The sequence below is a fragment of the Erithacus rubecula genome, assembly GCF_903797595.1.
Source record: "Erithacus rubecula genome assembly, contig: scaffold_203_arrow_ctg1, whole genome shotgun sequence".
NCBI lineage: Eukaryota > Metazoa > Chordata > Aves > Passeriformes > Muscicapidae > Erithacus > Erithacus rubecula.
Window position 1 is genome coordinate 44,824 of NW_027636111.1, and position 10,781 is coordinate 55,604.

The 10,781-nt window shown below is 51.7% G+C and overlaps 1 protein-coding gene across 1 annotated transcript; it reads left to right on the forward strand.

Annotated features, from left to right (window-relative positions):
- Window positions 1–416: 416 nt before the first annotated feature.
- On the forward strand, window positions 417–2,257 carry LOC306815727 (olfactory receptor 14J1-like; the record flags this gene model as incomplete). The annotated part of the gene is made up of 2 exons (XM_079332282.1): window positions 417–504; window positions 1,302–2,257. The coding sequence occupies exon 2, from the start codon at window positions 1,325–1,327 to the stop codon at window positions 2,255–2,257; it is 933 nt and encodes a 310-aa protein (XP_079188408.1). The 5' UTR covers window positions 417–504; window positions 1,302–1,324.
- Window positions 2,258–10,781: the final 8,524 nt, after the last annotated feature.

The following is a 10,781-nucleotide window of genomic DNA, read 5'->3' on the forward strand; positions in this document are numbered from 1 at the left end:
ACTGGAACCTGGGGACACGTTCTCAGTTGTGTCTCCCAGTGAAATCCCTTAAAGCTTCAACAAAGTTCAAAGTTTCAATTTGACTTTGAGTTCTGGAAAAGTTTTTAAAACACTCTCTCGGGAGCTAAAACCACTGTAAGCAACACCAAAGCCATGAGAGAATCATTAAAGTCTATGTGCTGTGTTTTTGTGCTGGTGAGCTGGGCTGGGCTTCTGGCACAGAAGGAGCCCATGGCAACCAACAGGAGCTTCAAAAACACATTTCTCTGTATGAGCAGGTTTTTTTCCCAGACAAGCAGGGCTGGGGCACTGCCTGCAGCCGTCTTGGCACAGCACAGAGGGACTGAGAGCTCCAATCAGCCAGGGCTGGGAAGGTGCTCAGAAGTGACTGGGGCAGAGTCACTCCCAGCCCTTGACACAGGAAGCCTCTGGCTGCAGGACAAGGCAGCTGCAGCTCCTGCAGTGATCTCCTAAAGCTGGAACATCCCAATGCCTACAGACTCTGTGAGTACATTCTCTGATTCTCTCTTGTCTAGAGCAGCCAGCAGTGCCCAGGGCTGTGCTGCAGAGCAGGGTCCCGCAGCCCAGGGCACTGTGCTGGGGCAGGGACTCTGCTGCCAGCCAGGGACAGCTCTCAGCCAGCCCGGGGAGCTGCCCCAGCACTGAGGGACAAGGTCTGGGTGGAAGGAGACAGCTGCTAAGGCTTGGAAGTGTTCTCCTTGTGTGGTGAGGATGCTACATTGTTCAGGGCTGCCCCCAGCATTTAAATCCAGAAGGTTTCCAATGAGATTATACAGGAAGCACAGCCAGGGAGCAGCTGCCTAAAAGGGAAAATCTTTCTTTTTAAATCTACTGCTCTGAGTTGCCTGGATGGGAGATTTCACACTGATATTCCTCTCTCACTTCAAGATAATAAAAAGCTAAGAAAATTCCTCAGATCTCAAAAATTAGGCAGTGGCAAAAATCAGCACAGGACCCCTTAAATGCAGCATCTGCATTGCTTTTCCAGCATCCTCGGGGATGCTCTGACGTTGCCATCACAATTTTGCAGAGGCAGAGCTGGCCCTGAGCAGTGCCCTGTGCTGGAGGGATCTGAAGGGCAAAGCTGAGCCCCCAGGGTTGGGCTGGGCTCTGGCAGCACTGGCAGAGTCCAGCCCTGGGCACAGGGAAGCAGCTGCTTGCAGGGACAGATCCAGGCAGCAGAGCCTGGGCAGGTAGTGGGCAGAAAGGGCCCGCAAGCTGTGCTGGGATATTTAAAGTCCTCTCCAAACCAAACTATTCCATGATTGCTTTTCTTACAGATCATTATGGCAAGACACAGCAAATGTCCAACAGCAGCTCCATCAGCCACTTCCTCCTGCTGGCACTGGCAGACACACGGCAGCTGCAGCTCCTGCACTTCTGCCTCTTCCTGGGCATCTCCCTGGCTGCCCTCCTGGCCAACGGCCTCATCATCAGCGCCGTAGCCTGCGGCCACCACCTGCACACCCCCATGTTCTTCTTCCTGCTCAACCTGGCCCTCACTGACCTGGGCTGCATCTGCACCACTGTGCCCAAAGCCATGCACAATTCCCTCTGGGACACCAGGAACATCTCCTACTCTGGATGTGCTGCTCAGCTCTTTTTCTTTGTGTTTTTCATTTCAGCAGAGTACTATCTCCTGACCATCATGTGCTACGACTGCTACGTGTCCATCTGCAAACCCCTGCACTACGGGACCCTCCTGGGCAGCAGAACTTGTGTCCACATGGCAGCAGCTGCCTGGGCCTGTGGCTTTCTCCATGCTCTGCTGCACACAGTCAATACATTTTCCATGCCCCTGTGCCACGGCAATATCCTGGGCCAGTTCTTCTGTGAAATCCCACACATCCTGAAGCTCTCCTGTTCACAGTCCAACCTCAGGAAATTTGGGGCTTCTGCTTTTACTACTTCCTTAGCACTTGGCTGTTTTGTATTCATTGTTTTCTCTTATGTGCAGATCTTCAGGGCTGTGCTGAGGATCTCCTCTGAGCAGGGACAGCACAAAGCCTTTTCCACTTGCCTCCCTCACCTGGCTGTGGTCTCCCTGTTTATCAGCACTGCTGCATTTGCTTACCTGAAACCCCCCTCCATCTCCTCCCCATCCCTGGATCTGGCACTGTCAGTTTTGTACTCAGTGGTGCCTCCAGCCGTGAACCCCCTCATCTACAGCCTGAGGAATCAAGAGCTCAAGGCTTCACTGTGGACACTGATGACTGGCTGCTTTCAGGAACATTAAACTGCTAGCCAATTTCTGAAAGCCACTTGTAATAAGTCATCTTTTATACTGCTTTTTATTTTGGTTGTGGGGTTATTTTTCCTTTGTTTTCATTTTACCATACTGTCCATAAAAAAGCCACTCTGTGTTCCATTGCTGATTAGGTTTCTGTACCTTCCCTGTGGCCACAGAATGTGTCAATAAAGGGTTGCAGTCTTCGTGGCTTTAAACACATGAAGGATTTCTCTCCCAGTAAAGTTTTCTACAGAGATCCCCCTTTTGTTCCCTTCTCTGGAGCTGCAGCAGCAATGTCTGTGTGCAGAGCTGGGGCAGATCAGCACTGACACAGCAGCTGTGCCCAGCAGCAGCAGCACTTGGTGTTGCCAGTGCTGCTCCCATGCCACTGCCCCCTGCCCTCCTGCCCCTCGTGTTACTGCAGGGCCTGAGTGCTCTCGGGGCTGGGCACAGCCCTGGGGGTGGCAGTGCCGGGGCTGCAGCAGGGACAGGCCATGGACACTGCTGGGGCAGCACTGACACCTCAGGGCAGGGCCTGGGGGCTCCAGGCTCCTTGGCCAGGCTCTCTCCAGAACACTTGGCCAGGTCAATGCTGAGCAGAGAAAACCCCTGTGAGCAGCCCCAGGCTGACCGTGGGCAGGCTGGGGGCAAACAGCATGGCTGGTGCTCTGCAAGGTCCCTGAAAGGGGAGACCCAGGCAAGGAGCAGCAGAGCAGGGGCTGATCCATCCCCACTGCGCTGCACAGCCCAGGGCAGCGTCCCAGAGCGTCCTCATGCACCTACCAACAATATCCCCCCTCTGCAGCCCTGGCCTCTCCCCCAGCTCACACAGGTGCCGCATCCTTGCAGGCACAGACACGGCAGCACTGGCTCAGGAGCCCCTGTTTGCACGGCACAGAGCAGGCATCAGCACCCCCATGGTGCTGCTGTGGGGAGATGGAGCTGAGTGAGCACAAATGCCCTCAGCCCCTGGGGCCAGCAAGGGCTGGGGGACACCAGGGAAACCACTCAGGTTTGTTTTAGTCTCTGCAGTCAGCCAGAAACTTTGTTCCCATGAGCTGTGAGTTTCCTGTCCCACTGCAGATGTTGTTGCTCAGAGCCAGGGATGCCAGGCAGCCACCCCCAAACTGCCCTGAGCATTTCCTTTACTTCAGCTTTGCTTTCTTTCCTCTTTCGTGATCCAGATTTCCTCGTATTGCCCACTTTTGTTCCCTCTCATCCAAACAGCCCATCCCTCTTTGCCCTTTCCTCTCTTGCCCCACTCCCCATTACATTTCCTGAGCTGCCACCATGGGAACGTCCCTTGGGGTGCAGGATCATCCTACAATTCCTTCAGGAATTGTCTGCAGGTCCTGCAGTGCCTCCTGCTGCTCCCTTGCCAGAGGCACCACAGGCCAGGGGGGCACATCTGGGTTGGTGTGTCTGGGTGTGGGGCTCCCTGTTCTGGGCAGTGAGAAGGGGCTGGAGAGGCAGGACTGGCAGGATGGGCTTTGGGGCTGTGAGGGGAAGCTGAGGGACCTGGGCTGCTGGAGCTTCTGAAGAGGAGGCCCAGGGCTCATCCTGCAACTGCTCCAGGGGTGGTTTTAGAGGATCACAGAATCAGCCAGGCTGGAAAGGACCTTGGAGATCATCAAATCCAACCTGTGCCATGACACCACCTTGTCTCCCTGAGCATCCTCTTCTCCAGGATAAACAATCCCTGCTGCCTCATCTGCTCCTCACAGGACTTGTGTTCCAGACCCCTCACCAGCCTTGTTGCCCTTCTCTGGACACACTCCAGCCCCTCCATGTCCTTCTTAAACTGGGGGCCCAGAACTGGGCACAGCACTCGAGGTGCTGTCCAACCAGTGCTGAGCACAGGGGAAGAATCACTGCCCTGGTCCTGCTGGCCACACCATTCCTGACCCAGGCCAGGAGCCATTGGCCTTCTTGGCCCCCTGAGCACACTGCTGGCCCATGTCCAGCTTGCTGTCCATCAGTGCCCCCAGGTCCCTTTCTGCCTGGCTGCTCTCCAGCCACTCTGTCCCCAGCCTGTAGCACTGCAGGGGTTCTTGTGGCCAAAGTGCAGAACCTGGCACTTTGTCTTATTAAACCTCACCTTGTTGGGATTTTTCCCCTGGATACAGTCTGTTTTCAGAGATTGAAATATTGTAATTTATGGCTTAAAAAATCTTGACAAAGGATTTTTGCCCAGTTTAGCAAAACTGTATAACAAAATTTTCAGAGAAAACCATCACACCCTGAATAGGCCTTCTGATTCAGACCCTGAACTGCTCACTCATGGATTTAAGTGACTTTGGAGAGAATACATTCACTGGGGATGAAGCTGAGCACTTTCAGGGTTAAGAACACAGCCCCAGGTTATCAGCTGCCAGGCTCATGCAGACCCTCACTCCAAAGGATGGGGGTAGAGAGGCTTTGAGTGTGTAGTGAAAAAGCCTCTGGGTCCAGGCAGTGACTGTCCACCCTCCCGCTGTGCAGAGGAGCCCAAACTGCAGGGGCCCCTTCACCCTGGAAAAGCTTATGCACAGCAGAGGGGCTCTCATGGCCCACCCAAGGGCCCTGCACCAGAGCACTGCAGAATTATCCACACTGCTGCAAGAAACAGTCTCAAACTAGCTCCCTGCAGGGCAGGCGCCAGGGTGTTTCCACCTGCCCAAAGGTACATTAATCCACGGGATTCTGTGCTTTTCAGTGTAGTGGCAGGGGATCCTCACTACCAAGAATTCAAGATGGAGGGGAGCAATGAGCTGTGATTGGGACCCCCAAAAGAATGATATACTTCTACCTAACCCCTGTCACTCTCTCCTCCCAGGCCCCATAGCACATCTCTTTTTCTAATTATTTCTTTAGTCTCTCTTCCTTTCTCTTTGACTCTTTTAATATTAAATAAAAGATACCAATTTTTGGCACCGACATCTAACCTCGTTTGGTTTCATTCAGGCTTTTGGGGTATATTTCAAATCTTTCTCAGTCTGATTGGTTTTCTTCACAGATGTTTCATTTCTTTTGATTTTCTGTGTTTAAACCAATTCATAACACCTCTCCAGGTCCCTCTGCAGAGCCCTCCTACCCTCCAGCAGATCCACACTCACACCCAACTTGGCGTCACCACAGCTCCATGATGCCCTGAAGTGTCACAATGGTCTCCATGATTCCAGGAGGCTCCATAGTTTCACAACAGCCTCCTGGTTCCCCAACACCTTTGAGTCACAATGGCCCTTTCATTCCATGGGACCCTTCAGTGCCACAATGGCCTTTGGTTCCCCAAGGCCCTGCAGTGTCCCAATGGTCTCCCAGTGCAGCAATGCTCTCCTTGGTTCTGCAGTGTCACAATGGCCTCTTGGTCCCATGGGGCACCACAGTGCCAAAATCATTTCTTTCGTTCCATGAGTCCCTGCAGTGGCATCATGGCCCCTTGGTCATATGAGGTCCTGCAGTGTCACAGTGGTCTCTGTGGTTTCATGAGGCCTACAGTGCCACAATCATCACAGAATTGCAGAATCAACCAGGTTGGAAAAGACCTTTGAGATCATCAAATCTGACCTGAGACCCAGCACAACCTTCTTCCCCAGATCATGGCACTCAGGGCTGTGGGACCACAGGGTTTCTGGACGGTTGCGGGACAGACTTAGGAACTTATTATTTGCTGGTTTTTAGGACACATCCAGTCTTTCCTTAAATACCTCCAGGGACAGTGACTCACCAACCTCCCTGGGAAGCCCATTAGAATACCAAACCACCCTTTCTATGAATAATGTTTCCTAACGTGCATCCTAAATCTCCCCTGGTGCAACTTGTCCGGACGCTGTATTCTGGGAGAAGAGCTGAGCCCTCACCTGGTGTCAGGAAGTTGTAGAGAGTGATGAGGTCTCCCTGAGCCTCCTCTTCTCCAGGACAAACAACCTCAGCTTCCTCAGCCCCTCCTCAAAGGACTTCTCTTCTAGGTCCCCTCACCAGCCTTGTTGCCCTTCTCTGGACACACTCCAGCCCCTCCATGTCCTTCCTAAATTGGGGGCCCAGAGCTGGACACAGCGCTTGATGTGCTGCCCAACCAGTGCTGAGTACAGGGGAAGAATCACTGCCCTGGTCCTGCTGGCCACAACATTCCTGACCCAGGTCAGGGGACTTTGGCCTTCTTGGGCAGCTGGGCACACTGCTGGCTCATGTCCAGTTTGCTGTCCATCACTGCCCCCAGCTCCCTTTCTGCCTGGCTGCTGTCCAGCCACTCTGCCCCAGCACTGCAGGGGTTGTTGTGGTCGAAGTGCAGGACCCAGCACTTGGTATTGTTAAACCTTACCTTGCTGAATTTGGGCCCTGGATCCAGCCTGTCCAGGCTCCCCTGCAGAGCCCTCCTACCCTCCAGCAGATCCACACTAACACCCGGCTTGGTGCCATCTGCACATTTGCTGATGGTGCACTCAATGCCCTCATACAGATCATCAGTGCAGATACAGAAATCCATGCTGGCTGGCTCTGATCCCTCAGCCATCCTGTAGGTGTCCTGTGATGGCACTCAGGGTGATCTGTTCCATCACCTTGCTGGGCACTGAGCTCAGACTGACAGGTCTGACAGATCCTCATTCCAGCCCTTCTTGGGGATGGGCTCACATTGGCACCCCCAGTCCTCTGGGACCTCCCTGGTGAGCCAGGACTGATGATAAATGAAGGAGAGCAGCTTGGAGAGCTCATCCAGCAGCTCCCTCATCCCCCTAGGATGGATTCCATCTGGTCCCAGAGACACCTGTGAGAATCTGAGTGGCTCAGCAGGTCCCCAGCTGCTTCCTCCTGGATTTCAGGGAGTCTGTTCTGCTCCCCTTCCCCATCTACTAGCTCAGGAGATCACTTGTCCTGAGGACAAAATGTCTTACACTTGAAAACTGAGGCAAAGGAAGGGGTTAAGTTCCTCAGACTTTTCTTCATCTTGGGCAACCATATCTTCCCCCAATAAGGAATGGTGGTTCTCCTTGTCCCTGCTTTTCCTGCTAATATGTTTATAAAATAAGTTTTTTTTATCCTTCACAGACACAGCCAGGCTATATCCTAATTGAGGTTTCACCTCTTATTTTTCTGGATGACCTAACCACATCAATAAACACTTCCTGAGTTGCCTGCCCTTCTGTCCAAAGGTGATGCAGCTTCTTTTCTCCCTGAGTCCCTGGAAAAAGCTCCATGCCCAGCCAGACCAGTTATTTTCATTGCTACCTGACTTTTGGCACATGTGACAGGCTGTTTCTGCTCCCTCAAGATTTCTTTCCTGAAGTGTCTCCATCCCTCCTGCAATAGTTTGTTTTTAAAGACTGTTTCCCTTAAAAAAATCAGCAGACCTCAGAGAGGCACCTGGGGGTCCAGGAGGGCACTTGGAAGTCACAGAGGAGAATCTGGGACCCTTCAGGTTCCGGGTGGGCACTTGGGGGGCTCTGACAAGGCTCTCTGGGGCGCGGCGGATGATGGGAGTTGTAGGCGTGGGTATAATACAGTTTAAAGGGGCTGTGGAGCATCATGGGAACTGTAGGCATTGCTGCAATGACTCCCTGTGAGGCGCAGAGCATGATGGGGGATGATGTCTCAGCTGGAATGGCGTTTTACCAGAACCGCGGAGCATGATGGGTGCTGTAGTCCCGGAAGTAGATCTTGCCGAGAGTTTTGGGTCCGGGAGGGCACTGCAGGGACACTTTTGCCTCTGAATGGTGACTTGAGGTCCTCAGGGGGGAACGGGTATGGTTCGGGAGAGCTTGGAGGGATCTTGGGGAGCTCTAACCGGGCTCTTCAGGGCGCAGGGCACAGCAAGAATTTTAAGAGACTGACTGGGTTATGAGGTGCTCTGAGCTTGCGGGGGATGGCAGGAGATGAATTCCCAGAAGTGGCTGTAACGGACATCTCTGGGGTTGGGAGCGTTCAGGGGATTCTGGGACATTTTTGGGAGGTTCCCAAATGGACGCTGAGGGGACACTTAGGGATCCTGGAGGTTCTGGAAGACATCTATTGGACATATGGGGGGGGGAAAACCAGGGATAAGTGGAGCGCAGGGCATGATGGGTATTGTAGTCCTGGCTCCAATGAGGCTCTATGGGGCCGCAGGGCATGACGGGAGTTAGAGGCACAAAGGAAAGATGGCGACGGCTCCCGGCACCACCCCTGAGGCCCCGGTCCCCCTCCTGAACCTCCTTGGTGGCACCTTGGGCTGGCAAACACCTGAGGAGTGTGTCTGTTTTCCATAGAGAAAATTAGAAGTTTTAGATTGATTCAAAAATAACTAAAAGGAAAAATTCCTCTTTCCCTGAGAGGAGCCAACTATCCAATCAAAGCAGGTCCCAGGTGAGTGAGGACAGACAGGATGGGATTTGGAATGTGGAGCAAGGTTGTTCATACTGGGTCAGACAACAAGGCACAGCTTGTCTGAGCAGGCCAGACATCCTGAGGAGACACCCTGGATCAATATCAATCACAGAATGCTGCAATCACCTCTGCTTTAAAGAGAATTGTTACAAAATCCATCCTTTAAAATAGGAATGGATATTTTGAAGAAGCACTTCGAAGTATTTTTCCATAACTATTGTAGGAAACTTTTCTAATGAAGTGCACAAGGCCAGAGGGAAATTAAAGCAGAGCCATGGTTTGTTAGGAAACCTCTCAAGAACTCCAAGTGAGAATTGAACTCCAAAGTTTCTTGGAAGTTTTAATGGTTCCCATCGAGGAACACAGGTGAGAAAGTGTCCCCAAGCCACAATCAGAGCAGAGAACTGGAGGCAGAGGTGACAGGTGGGGACAAAGAGAAGCCAAGTCTTGGTGCCCTGGGGCACAGCAGGGTCTGTGCCACCAAGGGCTGTGAGGAGACACCTTGTCCTGAGCCACTGGGGCCTCCTGGCACAGCCCCAGCAAGGCTGGGCACTGTCACCCCTTGTGCTGCCCTCAGTATCCCCCCACATCCCAGTGGCCTCAGGGATCTGCTGGGACCAGTCCCTGGGGAGCCTTGGTCAGGAATTGCCCTGGGGGCTCCTTCATGCTCCCATGGACTGCAGGTTTTTCCAAGGACTTTGGGCTTTGCTTTTGCCTTGGAGTCTCTGAGAGCTTTGTGCAATCATGGCCTCCAGTTATCTGCTTTAATTAGTCACTTGAGAGCCTTTCTCAATAACAGCACTCAGTAGGGCTCAATGGCCAATGGCTCAATGCCTCTAGGTGCTTCAGTCTTTTAAAGTTATTTACTTTTTCTTTCTGCACTGAGTCTCTGAGAACTGGTGGCACCCAGGTAAAGTGGGATTTTCTTTTTTTTTTTTTTTTCTCAAGCAATAAAAACTCCAAACTTTTATCACTGAAAACAGACACACTCTTCAGGTATGTGCCAGCCCAAGGTGCCACCAAGAAGGCTCCCCTTCCCCAAGGCAGAACCCTGCAAGCAATGTTTGAGACTTTTGCACTCCTTGGTTCCCTGAGGCCCTGCAGTGTCACAAAGGCCCCTTTGTTCCATGAGGTTCTGAACTGTCACAATGGAAATTTGGGTCCATGGGGCCCCATGGTGTCACAATGCTCTTTTTGGTTTTGTGAGGCCTTGATCTGTCAAAATGGACCCTTGGTTCCATGAGGTTCCTGCTGCAGGATTTCCCCCATGGCCCAGCAGAGCTCATTTTTTCTGTTCATCAGCTGGGACATAACTCAGGGCATCTTCCCCCTCTCAGGAATTGCTGAGATAACCCAGGCTGGACATCTGTCCTGTCCCGAGTTCTCTCTGGTTCCAGGGAGGTGAAATTCCCAGCTGACCATGAACATCTTGCCTTGAGAGCAGACTGAAGGGAGATAAGGCTTGAATTCCTGAGTGACACACATTCATTTTACAAACTATAAATGTTGCACAAAACTCTCACAAAGCAGAAGTCTTCTGCATAGTCTCTGCAAACAGGTAGGGCTTTTCCCCTAAGTCTGGATGCATTTTTGTGGTTACTGTTCTGGAAGTTGAGTGAAAGGGCTGCATGTGTACTCCCTCATCATTTTGGTGGCAAGTGACATTGACTCCTGATCTCTGCTATTTCTTCACTAGCTGTAATATAAGAATCTTCATTGTGCACTGTGTTTTTATGTATCTGTACTTCTTTTATTTATCCTGTGCTGTAAGAAGTCCATTTATGGTCTCTTGTCTGTTAAGATTAAGGCCATTCAGTAAATAATTTCTTTTATAATATACCTAATTTTCTATTCTTAAGAACTTAGGAGAAAAAGCAATTTGGGGTGCAGGTGGCCAGAAACAGAGCTACTGCCAGAAACGTGAGCTTAACCATGTGCAAGGGATTTCATTACAGGAATAGTTTTAAACAAAGACATTAGAAAGTGTGGTTTTGTGATAGATATGAACACAATTAAAATGTTGACTGATGTGGAATGATTAGAGAAGAACTGGAAGAGGAAATCTGGGAAGAATGGGAAGGCCATAGAGCCAGCTGGCCTAGTGAAGAGATGTCCTTAGACATGGACATTTAAACAGGAGAGGTGGAAACACCCAAATGAAGAGGGACATGAAACAATAGACAGTATAATG